This window comes from Oncorhynchus kisutch, linkage group LG7 (assembly GCF_002021735.2).
Source record: "Oncorhynchus kisutch isolate 150728-3 linkage group LG7, Okis_V2, whole genome shotgun sequence".
Taxonomy (NCBI): domain Eukaryota; kingdom Metazoa; phylum Chordata; class Actinopteri; order Salmoniformes; family Salmonidae; genus Oncorhynchus; species Oncorhynchus kisutch.
Window position 1 is genome coordinate 33,908,414 of NC_034180.2, and position 16,860 is coordinate 33,925,273.

Below are 16,860 nucleotides of genomic sequence, written 5' to 3' on the forward strand. Positions count from 1 at the left end.
GCACACTCTTGGCATTCTCTTAGCCAGCTTCATGAGGTAGTCACCTGGAATGCATTTCAGTAAACAGGTGTGCATTGTTAAAAGTTCATTTGTGCAATTTCATTCCTTCTTAAAGCGTTTGGGCCAATCAGTTGTGTTGTGACAAGGTAGAGGTGGTATATAGAAGATGGCCCTATTTGGTAAAAGACCAAGTCCATATTATGGCAAGAACAGCCCAAATAAGCAAAGAGAAACAACAGTCCATCATTACTTTAAGACATGACGATCAGTCAATCCGGAAATTTTCAAGAACTTTAAAAAACAATTCAAGAGCAGTCGCAGAAAGCATCAAGGGCTATGATGAAACTGGCTCTCATGAGGACTGCCAAAGGAAAGGAAGACCCAGAGTTAGCTCTGCTGCAGAGAATAAGTTCATTAGAGTTAACTGCACCTCAGATTGCAGGCCAAATAAATGCTTCACAGAGTTCAAGTAACAGACACATCTCAACATCAACTGTTCAGAGGAGACGGCGTGAATCAGGCCTTCATGGTTGAATTGCTGCAACGAAACCACTCCTAAAGGACACCAAAAAGAAGAATAGACTTGCTTGAGCCAAGAAACACGAGCAATGGACATTAGACCGGTGGAAATCTGTCCTTTGGTCTGATGAGTCCAAATTTGAGATTTTTGGTTCCAACTGCCCTGTCTTTGTGAGACGCAGAATAGGTGAATGAATGATCTCCCCATGTGTGGTTCCCACTGTGAAGCATGGAGGAGGAGGTGTGATGGTGTGGGGGTGCTTTGCTGGTGACACTATCCGTGATTTATTTAGAATTCAAGGCACACTTAACCAGCATGTCCACCATAGCATTCTGCAGCAATACGCCATCCCATCTGGTTTGTGCTTAGTGGGATTATCATTTTTTTACCCAAAACCCACCTCTAGGCTGTGTAAGGGCTATTTGACCAGGAAGGAGAGTGATGTTGCTGCATCAGATGACCTGGCCTCCACAACAACCCAATTAAGATGGTTTGGGATGAGTTGGACCGCAGAGTGAAGGAAAAGCAGCCAACAAGGCTCAGCATATGTGGGAACTCCTTCAAGATGGTTGGAAAAGCATTCCTCATGAAGCTTGTTGAGAGAATGCCAAAAGTGTGCAAAGTTGTTATCAAGGCAAAGGGTGGATACTTTGAAGAATCTCAAATCAAAAATATATTTAGATTTGTTTAAAACTTTTTTGGTTACTAAATTATTTAATGTGTTATTTGATAGTTTTGATGTCATCACTATTATTCTACAATGTAGAACATTGTACAATAAAGAAAAACTGTTGAATGAGTAGGTGTGTCCAAACTTTAGACTGGTACTGTAACTCACATTGTTCAACAGTGCATTCTGATGTCCCTCTATTACACGGTCAGTGATGCCTCTCTCCACAGAGAAAGACAGGAAACAGAAAACTCATTATTCAATGTATTTATTCTGACAGGATATACAGTGCACAATAAACACAGTTTTCTTTGTCTAGAGTCTATTAAGGGATGGCAGTTGATTCTCCTGGACTGGACTGGCGAACAGTTTGATGAATAATCATGAAAGTAACGCCTTCTTGGTTTTGCATTTCAGACACAATGGCAGGTTCATTATAACTCACTGTGGCATGAAAATCAATACGACCAAAAACACCATCTGCACAAGAAGTATTTACAGAGAACAGCTACAAATATGGATGGGGCCTCCATGATCATAGGTGGTTAGTTCTGGAATTTAGGTAGTACTGTATCATCACATCTACTTCACTATCTTTCATCTCATTCAAGTAGAGGAGCAGAACAGTCATTGTGTGACAATAGTTCTTCTTTCCTTTAGGGGTTTTCCCTCATTATTTTGTATTCCTCAAAAATCCTTACCAGGTAGATAGACCTAGAGAAAAGTGGCTGTCTCTCCCCCTGGTCCTTCTTCTCCTCCTCTCAGCTGCTCCAAAACCAAAACATCCCTACAGAGCCACATGTAGACTGGTGCTTCAGGGTTGCCATAGCAGGGAAGATTTCCCAAGCACTCTCCCCTGTGGCCCTGGTCCTGCTCCTATATGTGTCCCCTGGACTTGGACAGGTAGGCTACAAGGGCCACCACCACCCCCACGTACATCCCTGCCCCAATGGTGATGGAGAGAGCAGCGAGGAACAGGGCTCTTCTGGAGCTACGGCCTGCCCTAGAGAAGTCTCCCTTAGCCATGGCCTTGCTAGTCTGAGACAAAGGAGAGAGAAATTAGTCATGATTTCATATGACTGAGAAAAATTGGAGTAGGTGTAAATTCACTGTAGGGAGAGAAAACAATAAATTGTTCCCGGGGAGCCATTAGTTGCTATGGCAATTATGTCACTACCGTTTTGACAGTAACTAATGTGTTGTTTAGATGTTTTTGGATCCCTCTGAAAAAGACTGGCCCATAACCCATTTGAATCCTTTATTAGGGTCATTTTGCATTTTAATTGTCTTTGCAATTAGTTTGAGAGATGTTGCGATCCACTGAGATATATTGTAGTTGGATTAAGGGGCAGGGAGGGGACCTGCTGCATTCAGGACCTGCTCACTAAAGTGCTGCTATTTATAGATAGACCTGGGGTTCAATATAATCACAATGTCACAATGGCGAGAGAGTCCCAGAGGAAGCAGATCATGTCTATTCATTATCTACTGAAAAATACATGTAGCTAGATAGTATCTGCTAGACGGTCATGTGGGCAATGTATTGCTAACATAAAATAACATGTATTATGAGGCTTTTGATTGACTAAATGACAATCAAATAAAACATACTGCATATGTGGCACAGTCAACCTTTAGTTTTAACTGTACACAGTTTACATTTCTCTTTCAGTGGTATTGCTGCTTGTGTTCACAAGAGTAAAAGGGGACAGAACCTATGCGGTTTACGCAGTCAATGGTCTGCAATAATTGGTAGAGGGCGGCGGGTGTAGAAAATGGGCTGTGTTAGCACTTGAGAGAGAGAGAGCACTTGTGCCTACTGACCTTCCAGAGTGTCCTGGGGGTAATTAGCATTAATAACAGGGTAGTAGCTATAAAGGGGTGAAGTGGGGCCTGGGTCCTGGACTCACCCTCTGGGAGAAGTAGAAGGCAGCGATCCCTAGGGGCCAGAAGCAGCAGAGCATGGAGAAGATGGCCAGGCCCAAGTGGTCCCGAGGGGGCAGCATGATGAAGTTGTCCTCACTCTCAGTGTCACTGGAGCTGTCGCTCTGGGAAGGAGAAAAGGAGAGAGGGGGGACCGGACAGGCCTGGTATGTGAGCTACTCGTGTCATATTCTACTGCCACAATTGGATGCGTTCTCAGTATAGTTTGTGCTGTGAGTAAGCGTGTCCCACCAATAGGGGCACATCACTTTTATTTATAAAACAATAATCAGCAAGGTTGTAGGATCAGATTAGAGAACATTGTTCCATGGACCTGAATCCGACTCTGCACTATAGAGATACTGTCAATAATGTGTGATCCCACACCTTGCTGTTACCGTTGCTGTAACACCTAACAGTTTGACATCAGATGACAAGAACCACCAGGCAGATCTGCCCTTGTTCTGCTTACATGTAGGACATGATGGGCTCAGCCAGGCAGAGAAGATTTGTATTTCTATCAACACCCATGAGCGGCATGACAGATAACACTGGATTAACAGATTGTTTCATCCCCACCAGATGACAGGAGAAACAGGAAGAACACATTGCCATTTATGTGCTAAATTGCCTCCCTTTCTCCACACGCACCCCACCACCCCTCGTCATTTTGCCCGTCTTGCTTGAAAGGCTGTGAATGTTCTAAGGGCCAGTGTGGTCTCTTCCCATACTCTACCTTGATTTTCCTCAGAGGCCCCTGGGTAGCTGAGGGGCTAATGAATAGGACAGTCAGACGCTGCTGTGGGCACTCTGGCACGGGGACAAAAGTGAATAGCAAAACACGAGGAGCCACATCACTGGGATGACCTTTAACAAGAGATGGCCTCACCTTTGCAGTTCTCCCAGAGCGGGAGATGCTGTTTGTTTAAATGAATGTCCCTCCATCAGGACAGGATACATTTGTTAGTCTTGTTACTAACAGGGATCAAACAAACCTGTGGGACTGAGGGAGGATAGAAAATGGAAATGGATGTTCAGGGCTGAAAATAAATGAGCCAATTTAAAAAGGACGAGAGGAGAGAGGAAGAGGCATGGAGAGTGCGTAGACAAAGTGGACATAGCAGCAAAACCCTCATCTCACCCTCTCACCCATTGGCAAACATGATAGAGAGAGGGATAAGCATTTTGAAGTGTCCTTGCATTGTGCATGAAATGCTACAAGTACTGTGCTTGTAGAGAGAAAGTGACAGAGGGCCTAAAATGTATTACATAATACTTACCATATATAGCTACGGAAGCTATAGCAATTATGTTTGAAGTTACACACAGAGACCCACATGCATAACCAATGTTCACGAGACTTTTTCCCACAATTGGCATTTGAAATTATCTATATCATTCCTGGTGTACACCTGAAGCACCAGGTGAGATTCTCCACATCCAAGCACATTTATAATGGATTCCCATGCTCCAGTGGATACATTTGTAGACTGGGGCCTAGATTCAACTGTGTATTGGGAAAAGGCTGGCCTGGGGGCCGTATGCAGCCCGCGACCTGATTCAACACAGCCCGTAGAATCATGCTCAGATCACATAAATAATTTGCGATAATAAAGTTTTGAAAAACATATTTGTAATTAAAATTAAAAGCCCAATGAATACTCGCCTTTGTGTAATGATTTAACTCCCACCGCTTGTGGGCCAATTATTTTGAAGGCACGTATAAATAACAACTGCACGAGGACAGACAGTGACTGACAGGCTGACACATACGTCACAGTTACAAATAGCAGCTAGCTAGAAATTGCGCAAAATTTGTTTTTCAAAGATTTCAAAGAAAAGGAAAGTAGACAATGTGTAGACATCAAAATATTTCTTTATTGAGGTATCAGGGAAAGCTGCGTGCTTAGTGTGCAAAGAGAGCATCACTGTCTTGAAAGACTACAATTTGTCCTGACACTTCCAGACGAAGCACGCAGAGAAATATATCAGTGTCTTCTGAGCAGAAGGCAAGTGCATCGAAAGAGTTGCTTTCTCAGTTGCAAAAGCAGCAAGGACTTTTCACAAAATTGCATTCACCAAAGACGGAATGGCGAGAGCTAGCTATGCACTGTCCCACAAAATTGCTAAACATAACAAGTCATTCGCTGAGGGCAAATTCATGAAAAAAAAAAATTGACTGCAGCAATACTTTGTCCCGACAAGAAAGAGCTGTTTGAAAATGTTTCCCGGGCAAGACGAACAGCGACACGGCGTGCGGAGGACATCGCTGAGAATATGGAACAACAGGTGAAAGACAAGGTAAAGGATTTAACCTATTTCTCCTTGGCCCTGGATGAGAGCTGTGATGCACATGACACGGCGCAGTTGTTGATATTCTTATGAGGCATAACCCCAGACTTTGAAATTACAGAGGAGCTTGCTTCAGTGCAGTCAATGAAGAGCACAACCACAGGGAAATATTTATTGGAGGAGGTGAATAAGTGTGTGGCAAAGCTGGGAGTTTTGAAAGTTATCCAGTGTGACCACTGATGGGTGCCCAAACTTGACAGGAAAAAACACTGGCCTTTTGAAAATGATACAAGATCAAGTAGCTGAGCTGAACCCAGATCAGAAAATAATTTTCCTGCATTGCATTATTCATCAGGAGGTGCTCTGTAAATGTGTTCTGAAAATAAGCCATGTTGTGGATACAGTCACTCAAGATGTAAACTTCATAAGAGCAAAATCTTTAAACCACAGGCAGTTTGTCTCACTTTTGGAAGAGACAGTCGGGTCATGCAGATCTACCCTACCACACAAACGTGAGATAGCTGATTTCGGGGCTGATTTTGGGGAAGGTGCTTAAAAGGGTGTGGGACCTGAAGTCGGATATTGCTGAGTTTCTGCAAATGAAAGGAAAATATGTGGATTTCCCTCAAATGCAAGATAAAGAATGGTTGGCTGATTTTGCCTTCATGAATGAACTGAATTCCAAACTACAAGGGAAGGGCCTTTTTGCACATCTGATGTACAACCTTGTCAAAGCCTTCAAGGGAAAATTACTCCTCCTCACCAATCAAGTAGAAGCCAACAATCTCACCCACCTTGCGACACTACAAGTCTGTTCCCTATCAGATCACCAGCGGGAGAAGTAGACATCGCTGCTGTGTGCTTTGAACGGGGAGTTTTCTTCTTGTTTTGAGGATTTCAAAGTGTTGGAAAATGACATGCTGTTGGTTTCCTCTCCTTTCACCTTCAATGTGGATAATGCTCCCACTGACCTGCAACTTGAGCTTATCGATCTTCAGTCTGATGCAGTGATTGGAGAACTAGTGAGGTTCTATGCATCTCTCAATGAATTAAACTTTTCAAAGATTAGGAGCCAGGCTCAGAGATGTTTGTACTGTTTGGGTCAACCTACTGTATGTATGTGAACAGACATGTAACGTTGAGCTCCCTCTCTTTCTTGTGTTTTTGTACATACCCGTTAACAAGAGTTCTCTCCATGGTGCTGAATGCACAATGTATCTTTCTCTCCGTGTAGTTTATTGCATGTTTAATAATGAAAATAACTACCAAAAAGAGAACATGGATGTGGTTTATTTCTGTGCATGTTAAAAAGTAAAATAAGTAGCATATCTGGACATAATTTACAGTAGATATATGTCAACACAGTCAAACACATGATGTATAATCCTGTAATATGATTCTGGCCCACGATGCCAGAAATATATTCTAATGTGGCCCTCCATGGAAAATAGGCCTGGTCTAAACTCTAGAACCTAACCCGCTTACCCCTTCAATGTATCAGGATACATATGGAAATAAAAGATGACTGGTCATTGGTCAGAATAATCAGATCCGATCGGGATGTCATGGTCTGGGCCAAAAAATCCATCAGGCTGAAATTCCAGGATTTCTTTTCAAACCATTCTTACACAAAAAGGCCATTATCATAACAATTTGGAAAATCTTTTTTTTTTTACAGCACTGCCCCTTTAAACTAAATAATGATGGATAATGATAATCAGCCTAATCGAGGTGTAGATTACATCTCTCATTCCAGTGTTCAAACTTGTAAACAAGGCTGCAAGGGATTTCTATTAATGCAACTCTGTGCAGCCAATAGCACCGACAGAGCTGGTCGCCTCACTTCGAGTCCTTAGGAAACTATGCAGTATTTCGTTTTTTATGTATTATTTCTTACATTCTTACCCCAGGAAATCGTAAGTCTTATTACATACAGCCGGGAAGAACTATTGGATATAAGAGTGACATCAACTTACCAGCATTACGACCAGGAATACAACTTTCCCTAAGCGGATCCTCTGTTTGGACCACCACCCAGGACAGTGGATCTAATCCCAGAAGCTGACCCAAAACAATGGCGCCGCAGTAGCGGCAAATGGAGTGGCAGACGGAGTGGCCTCCTTGTCAGGCTCCGTAGACGTGCACATCGCCCACCGCTCCAGAGTATACTACTCGTCAATGTCCAGTCTCTTGACAACAAGGTAGATGAAATTCGAGCAAGGGTTGCCTTCCAGAGAGACATCAGAGATTGTAACATTCTCTGTTTCACAGAAACATGTCTCTCTCTCTCTCTCTCTCTCTCTCTCTCTCTCTTTCTCTCTCTCTCTCTCTCGATATGTTGTCGGAATCGGTACAGCCACCGGGCTTCTCCATAACATCGCATCAACAGAGATAAACACCTCTCTGGGAAGAGGAAGGGCGGGGGTGTATGCTTCACGTTTAACGACTCATGGTGTAATCATAACAACATACAGGAACTCAAGTCCTATTGCTCACCAGACCTAGAATTCTTTACATTCATACGCCTGCCATATTACCTCCCAAGAGAATTCACATCAGTTATGGTCACAGCTGTGTACATTCCCCCTCAAGCAGACACCAAAGACGGCCCTCAAGCAACTTCACTGGACTCAATGTAAACTGGAAACCATGTATCCTGAGGCTGCATTTATTGTAGTTGGGGATTTTAACAAATCAAATTTGAGAACAAGGCAACCTGAAATTCTATCAGCATATTGATTGCACTGCTCACAGGGGTAATACACTCGATCACAGCTACTCTAACTTCCACGATGCATACAAAGCCCTCCCCCACCCTCCCTTCGGCAAATCCAACCATGTCGTCATCTTGCTCCTACCGTCTTATAGGCAGAAACTCAAACAGGATATACCAGTGACTAGAACCATTCAACGTGGGTCTGACCAATCGGAATCCACACTACAAGATTGTTCTGATCACACAGACTGGGATATGTTCCAGTCAGCCTCAGATAACAACATCTATCTATATGCTGACTCGGTGAGTGAGTTTATAAAGAAGTACATTGGAGGTGTACCCACTTTTACTATTAAAACCTACCCTAACCAGAAACCGTGGATGGATGGCAACATTCACGCAAAACTGAAAGCGCAAACCACTGCATTTAACCATGGAAAGAGGTCTGGGAGTAAGGCTGAATATAAACAGTGTAGTTGTTCCCTCCGCAAGGCAATCAAACAAGTGAAATGCCTGTACAGGGACAAAGTGGAGTCGCAATTCAACGGCTCAGACACGAGACGTATGTGGAAGGGTCTACAGGAAATCACAGACTACAAAAAGAAAACCAGCCACATCACAGACACCAACGTCACGTTTCCAGACAAACTAAACACTTTCTTTGCCCGCTTTGAGGATAATACAATGCCACCGTCGCAGTCCGCTAACAAGGACTGCGCCCCCCCCTCTCCTTCTCCATTGCCGACATGAGTAAAACATTTAAACGTGTTAACCCTCGCAAGGCTACTGGCCCAGACAGCATCCCAAGCTGCATCCTCAGAGCATGCACAGATCAGCTGGCTCGTGTGTTTACGGACATATTCAATCACTCCCTATTCCAGTCTGCTTACCCCACATACTTCAAGATGGCCACCATTTTTCCTGTACCCAAGAAGGCAAAAATAACTAAACTAAATGACTACCGCCCCGTAGCACTCACTTCTGTCATCATGAAGTGCTTTGAGAGACTAGTCAAGGGTCATATCACCTCCACCTTACCTGCCACCTTAGACCCACTTCAGTTTGCATACCGCCCCAACAGGTCCACAGACGATGCAATCGCCATCACACTGCACACTGCCCTATCCCATCTGGACAAGAGGAATACCTATGTAAGAATACTGTTCATTGACTACAGCTCAGCATTCAACACCATAGTACCCTCCAAGCTCATCACCAAGCTGGAGGCCCTGGGTCTCAACTCCGCCCTGTGCAATTGGGTCCTGGACCTTCTGACGGGCCGCCCAGGTGGTGAAGGTAGGAAACAACATCTCCACTTCGCTGACCCACATCACTGGGGCCCACAAGGGTGCATGGACAGCCCCTCCTGTACTCCCTGTTCACCCTTGACTGCGTGGCCATGCACGCCTCCAATTCAATCATCAAGTTTGCAGACGACACAACAGTAGTGGGCTTGATTACTAACAACAATGAGACAGCCTACAGGGACGAGGTGAGGGCGTCATCACCGGGGGCAAACTACCTGCCCTCCATGACACCTACAGCACCCGATGTCACAGGAAGGCTAAAAAGATAATCAAGGACGACAACCACCCGAGCCACTGCCTGTTCACACCTCTACCATCCAGAAGGCAAGGTCAATACAGGTGCATCAAAGCTGGGACCGAGAGACTGCTTCTATCTCAAGGCCATCAGACTGTTAAACAACAGTCACTAACTCAGAGAGGCTGCTGCCTACATTGAGACCCAATCACTGGCCACTTTAATAAATGGATCACTTGTCACTTTAAACAATGCCACTTTAAATAATTCCACTTCAATAATGTTTACATATCTTATATTACTCATATCATATGTATATACTGTATTTTATACCATCTATTGCACCTTTCCTATGCTGCTTGGCCATCACTCATCCATATATTTATATGTACATATTCTCATTCACCCCTTTAGATTTATGTGTATTAAGTAGTTGTTGGGAAATTGCTAGATTACTTGATAGATATTACTGCTGTCGGAACTAGAAGTACAAGCATTTCACTACACTCGCATTAACATCTGCTAACCATGTGTATGTGACCAAAAAATTGTATTTTATTTTATTTGGGAGCCGCTTGTGGATTTGACAGCTCTAACTCAGTTCCACCTCCAACACCGCCAAAACAACTGCTTTGCAGGTGTCGGCTTACGCGGATCTGATACAATCTAGCCCCTAGGTGTGGGCAAACTGACAGACACTGGTGCATTACACTAACACCCAATCTGAGAGCCAGTGAGTCAGCCAGTGAGCCAGTCAGCCAGTAGTGGCAAGCTGAGCTACCAGTGCGTTTTGAGGCCAGTGTAATTGATGAGACTCACCAACTGCCCTGGTCTGTTAATTATCCTCAGGCTGCTCTACCAGAAGGCTTGTTAATGACGGCAGGGGACACTGGGCACACCTTCAGGGCACACAGAGACGGCCATGGCCCATGTCACTAGGCACTGGCATCATCCACCCACACCTAGGCCTAAATCTCATTTTGATACAACAGTAGCTAAGATGGGGAGAAGTCTGTCCATAATAAAGGGCTGATCTACCTTCTTAACAGCACTATCAACAAGGCAGGTCCTTACATGCCCTAGTTTTGTTGCACCTGGACCAGTCGACCAGTTGGCTCAGAACAGGGCAGCACGGCTGGCCCTTGGATGTACACAGAGAGCTAACATTAATAATATGCATGCCGCAAACACGTACACGCACACACACATGATAACACGATAACACACACGTACACATGGATTTTGTATTGCAGATATGTGGTAGTGGTGGAGTAGGGACCTGAGGACACACAGTGTATAGTGAAATCTGTGAATGTATTGTAATGTTTTTAAATTTGTATAACTGCCTTAATTTTGCTGGACCCTAGGAAGAGTAGCTGCTGCGATTGGAAGCAGCTAATGGGGATCCATAATAAAGACAAATACAAATATAAAACATTGCCCGAGAGTTGACCAAAACAAAATAATTGAGATAGGTGCCATTGAGGCCATGGTCCAGTCATGTGTTATCGTGTGGAATAGTTAAATCCATCATATCCCTGTATTCCTACTGAGAACCATGTCTTGTCTGTATACAGATGCAGAGTTTCCGGAATCATTTATGATGAACACAAACACGTGTAGAATAACTAATCGCAGATATTGGCTTTGACATGGAAGATCTATCATCTGGCTCTTTCCCTCTTGTCTTAGTGTGCTGAGAGCATGTTCACTTTAAAAGACTTATGCAGAGCTCTGATCTCCACCTGGCTGCCACACTCACTCCATCTCCAATTCCTGGAACTACATCTACCAACACACAGTGTACCATGCACGCACACATACACACACGCACACACACACGCACGCACACACGCACACACACACACACAACTGCTTCGAACAGAGGGGAAAACCAAGAGAAGCAGCTGCCAAAGAAAAGTCTTAAAGTTTGTAATGGGAAATGTTTATTTTATGTGTCCACATAACTGAGTATGTGACTAACCTTGTGAAACTATGTGAATCTGTCCGACTATAATCTCCTGTTCTTGGGAGTATCATCCTGCATCCTTGTATAGATAAAGTAACAGGAAACTATATAGATATACGCTTATCATCCAATGCTTCGGAATTCAGACTGTCTACAGTGCGCTATGTAAATCTGTTACTCTCTGAGCTCAGAAATAAAGAATCTTGGTTTGATTTGGACTCCAGCAGATCCTTATTTTCTATATCAACCACAAGTTAAAATGACTAAATGGTGAGCCTATCATTAGCTGATGTATTGGTGACTAAACAAAATGTGCTCCTGTTATTTCACGGAAAACATTGATTTAGCATAAAGGACTCAGGGATGAAAGATGTGTGAAACCCCAATGAATGTGCAATCATACCACTTACATCTGAAAAATTAGCCAAAATGCTTGATTTTTTATTTTTATTAGATGAATTTGTTCTGTGAATCGACCTGGAATAACTGATCTGCTGTTTCGGGGCCATGTTTCAGCCCAGTCTCCACTTAATAATACTTTCAAAGCACTGCATTCTGGCATTAATGAATGTATCTGCTGTGCGTCTATCCATCTGCTAGTGACAGGAGCTGGACCGATGGTAAGACCAGTTAGGGATCACTCCCCTGCTGCCAACTCACAGCACTGGGTATTTCACAACCCTACTGCATGAAATTAGATGTAGCCACTTTTCTAAAGAAGTTGCTCTCCCACTGTCACCATTTTTATTTGCAGTGGTTAGTCACAGTTTTGTCCTAACATAACAAAAGGCCTGGAATGATATGATCAAAGATGAACAGGGAGATTTGCCAACAATTATGGAACAGAAAAACTACCGCTCTATTGGATTTGTAAGTGCTATAAAATACATCAAATTTTCCATTTAGTGAACAGACGGTTAGATGGAACAAATAGGCATGAATCATGCTGGCAGCTTTAACAGCCTATTAGCAAGAGGTAGGGAGCTTTGTTAATTAACATGAACAGTATTGAGTGCCCTGACCGATTATTCTGTTAATATACATCCCCTACAACTAATAAAATACACACAATTTGAGGTAACCTTGTTATTTTATTTGTCCTATTCGTTTTCTATGTCCAACTGCTCTCCACTAATGAAAAAAAAAACTTTTGATTTTAACAACGCTCAATGTTTTGCATGTATGAGCATCATCACATCCCAAATCCAAAGTTCTAGCTGGTCACTTATAGTTGGTTGCCCTCTGTGTGAATTCTCACCTCATACTCATGTCCCTCCTCCTCCACCTCATAGGAGACTGTTTGGATCTTCACATCCTTCTCTCCCAGCAGTTTGTCCTGAGGGTCCTCTATGGGGGCTCCCTCCACTCCCACTACACTGTCCTTGTTCTCTGTGAAGGTGGTCTCGGAGCTCTCACTCTTAGAGTCCTTGCTCTGGAGGCTGACATCGTCCTTGTACAGGATTAAGTTGGGCCTATAGAAGGCCTCCACTGCCAGGTGCAGAGAGGTGGCATCCAGAAACTGCTGGGCCTTAGTCTTGCCGTTGCTCCCTGTGACGAAGTAGCCAATGATGTTCTCCTGGCACTGACGGTTCGGGTAGTCGCCCTGGTAAGCCTGGTAGTCGTTGTGGACCATGTGTCTGCTGCTCGTCTTATCTAGGAGCGGGTTCTGCAGCTCACTCAGACTCTCCATGGTGGGGGACAGAGAGGGACTTTAGGGAGATCAGAGTGGATAGACTGCAAACGTTGATAACAGGCTGGGAGCTAGAAAGGACAAGACAGGTATAGTTATGGAAAGTGGGATGAGATATGATACGTGATGACATTCAATTGTATGAAACTCTCACTGATGCATTTACAATAGAATCAGCTAAATGCATCTATATAGGGTGTTGATCAGAAGAAGCTGATGCAGCACACGTAGATTGGAGACATGGTTTATGGGCTGGGAAAATTCTTCACACAGTATTACACCTCACATGGTATGAATCACCATATTACCATCTGTCACTGTTGCACATTTCATGCCCCTGAATTCATATACAAATGGTGGTAAAAAGTCCCCCATCATTTTCCAAGCTCCCTCCAGACCAACAAGTGAGATGAAGACAGATGTTGGAGGATTTTTTAATGCATACTGATCATAGTGCTAAGATACCCTCTATGAACTAGTCATCTCTGCATCGTTGGAGTACCCAGTTCTAGAAGTGGGGGGAAGCCTCTCATAGGTCATGAGTAAGCTGCAGTTATATTGACTGTTGAGACACTTGACTTTTAAAAAGCTAAACAAAGCACCAAAGGAAATAGCAAAGGTATTTTCGCGGTAAGTGTATTCTCTAGATGCTATTTCAATAATGTCAGTAACAGCACCAGGGGAGCGTGTCGCCAGGGTAACATGTCCTCCTGTGAGCTGGTTTGTTGTTTTAAGCAGTATGATTCATGCGCTCTGAAATGCTGGGAAAACTCACCACTATTCCCTCTCTCACTAGCAGACAGGGAAATTAGCATAAATAGAACTAGTAGCCAACGAAAGCGTATCAGCTCAGTCCCAGAGGAGGTCAATGAGATGACCTTCTTGTACAGCTAATTAATCTTTCCACCCAAGCTTACTCACTGAGGCTCTGATGAGAGGAGAGCATATAAGCTTAATTTTCTCTCACACATCTCAGGCAATGAAAAAACCCAGTGAGCATATATCCCGTATCCTATAGCATAATCACTGCATCTTATATGTCTTATATGGAAGGATGGCATTAAGATGGCTATGTCAGATTAGTCATCGTGTAGCTGTTTCTGTGTGGAAGAAGAAGGCTTGGCGGGACGGAATTCTAAGTATGAATTTATCCTTCGTTCTAGGAAATGTTTTGAGGGATTCATTCACCCAGGAGCAATATCACAGAACATGTACATTAAGGAGCTTATCTAAGGGCTGGAGAAATAATGTCATTTCAGCCTGGACCTTTGACTTTATGAAAAATCATGTCCATTTGGGAAGATTCCCACAGCACGCAAGTGCCTTCTCTGCATTTCAAGGCAAAGCATCAATTATGGTTTGTGTTTTTTCAGTGTGCTGCCTTCGCTTTAGAATTACAAAGTGATTCTCATATGCCTTTGAGGATGCATCTCTGTTGCTTTTCAGAAAATAGGAATGTTCCCTTCACAGTACATTACACAACAGAGAGCATATTTTATGTCCACTAATAATTCATCAGACAGACAGTGACATGCACTTATGTTTATATGAGTCTCTGGTTGGAGAGCTCAGTTTAGTAAGCGTGAAGGGGGCTCATGAGCTGCTCTCTCTCTCGTTGAGTAGAATACATTTTTGAGAGGTGACAACAATGATCTGAAATGACAAATCATTTCTAGCAGTCTTTTACAGTGCTTAGTCCAATTTGGACTAGCACTATGGCTAATTGAATGCCCAATTCTGAAATGTCACACATTCATTCATATTCCACACGTTCATCAATCGCCGTCTGTCTCTATAAATACGTTATTACATTAATTATTCATAGCTAATGGAATTGAAAATGCATGACAGTATGTAATGCAATTAATTCCAGGCAATTCAAGGTAATCAATGAGTCCATCGATCTTACCTATTCTACAAGATCCTGCCACGGACTGCCTCAATAGCATTCCCCTTTTACTGTTGTCCAGGAGCTGATGGAAAGGGAATGGGGTTCCAAATCATACCCCGGCAACTATGTTGTTCACATAACATTGGAGACAATGATAAAAGACAACGAGGACCAATGTGCAGGTAACTTTCAGTCTCTGCTGGAGCATGCAATGACGAACCGCGCTCGCTGAGCTGACAAGACTGCTGCGTATTGGAGAGGTGTTGATTACGCACACTCACCACATAGTTTCACTTCCGCAATAACTCTCTAAATAACAATCAATAATAGCTATAGCTCATATAAAGTACGTTGAATATATGTTTTCCATCCACTGCGATAGGCTACAAAGTCGGTTGTAGCCTAGTCTACTGAGTTTGCTTTTGTCGTAAAATCACCGCTGCTCATTTGTTTCAGTGCGCGGTGCCGGTGATGATGCCTCCAGCCGCAAGCATCATCGTATGGACAGACACTCTTGATGTCCTACACTAGTATCGACTGACACAGACTTCTATGTTCCTTTTCTCTCGGCGGGTGACTGAGTATGACTGTAGTATCAGTAGCCTACTCATTTTACTTCTAACTTCTCTGTACTCTTTTTATTTTTTAGGCATACTTTTTTAAAAACTTTTTTATGACATCCTGCATTTTTACACAATCCAATATGCCGTCTCTATTTAGAACAAAAAGTAAGCAAAAATGCCCACAGTAATCAAGCCAGGTAAGAGATCATTAGTACATATGTTTAAGTGATTAATAAGATTAATAAGACCCTGCTGAGACCCCTGTCACCATCTGATCCTCCTAAAACGAGAGCTAACATTGATAATATGCATGTCAATTTCTCCTGGCTCAAGTGGAGGAGAGATTGACTTCATCACTACTTGTATGTGTGAGTTATTGACATGTTGAATGCTCCGAGCTGTCTGTTTGAACTGTTGGCACACAGCTTGGACACCCATGCATACCCCATAAGACATGCCACCAGAGGTCTCTTCACAGTCCCCAAAGTCCAGAACAGACTATGGGAGGTGCACAGTGCTACATAGAGCCATGTTGACATGGAACTCTATTCCACATCAGGTGACTCATGCCAGCAGTAAAATTAGATTTAAAAAACAGATAAACACCTTATGGAACAGTGGGGACTGTGAAGCAACACAAACATAGACACATGCATACAAGCACAAGATAGCATACACACATGTACACATTGATTTTATGTTATAGACATGTAGTAGTAGTGTAGAGACCTGAGGGCACACACTTAATATGTTGTGAAATCTGTTATGAATGTATTGTAATGTTTTAAACATGTATATCTGCCATAAATTTGCTGGACGCCAGGAAGAGTAGCTGCTGCTTTGGAAGCAGCTAACGGGATCCATAATAATAGAGTAGGCAATGGCCTATGCATGGGTAGAGATGTACGGGGCAGTTCTCCTTTCAAGGAAATCTACTTTCAAGGAAATCTACTATTGCCTAGAAATAGGCCTAAATATTGATACCCATATTTCTCAGTCTGAAAATCTTCCCACTCCTAAAAGGTAGGCTATAAAAATAGCTCACGAGAAAGTGCAAGTCTCTCCTACTGTGCTCTCTTCAAAC

General features: G+C 43.2%; 1 protein-coding gene across 1 annotated transcript; it reads right to left on the reverse strand.

The window, feature by feature from the left end:
* Positions 1 to 1,441: 1,441 nt before the first annotated feature.
* On the reverse strand, positions 1,442 to 15,778 carry LOC109893945 (synapse differentiation-inducing gene protein 1-like). The gene is made up of 4 exons (XM_020487151.2): positions 15,232 to 15,778; positions 12,891 to 13,393; positions 3,101 to 3,238; positions 1,442 to 2,228 (listed from the first exon to the last, which is right to left on the reverse strand). The coding sequence occupies exons 2-4, from the start codon at positions 13,320 to 13,322 to the stop codon at positions 2,067 to 2,069; spliced, it is 732 nt and encodes a 243-aa protein (XP_020342740.1). The 5' UTR covers positions 13,323 to 13,393; positions 15,232 to 15,778; the 3' UTR covers positions 1,442 to 2,066.
* Positions 15,779 to 16,860: the final 1,082 nt, after the last annotated feature.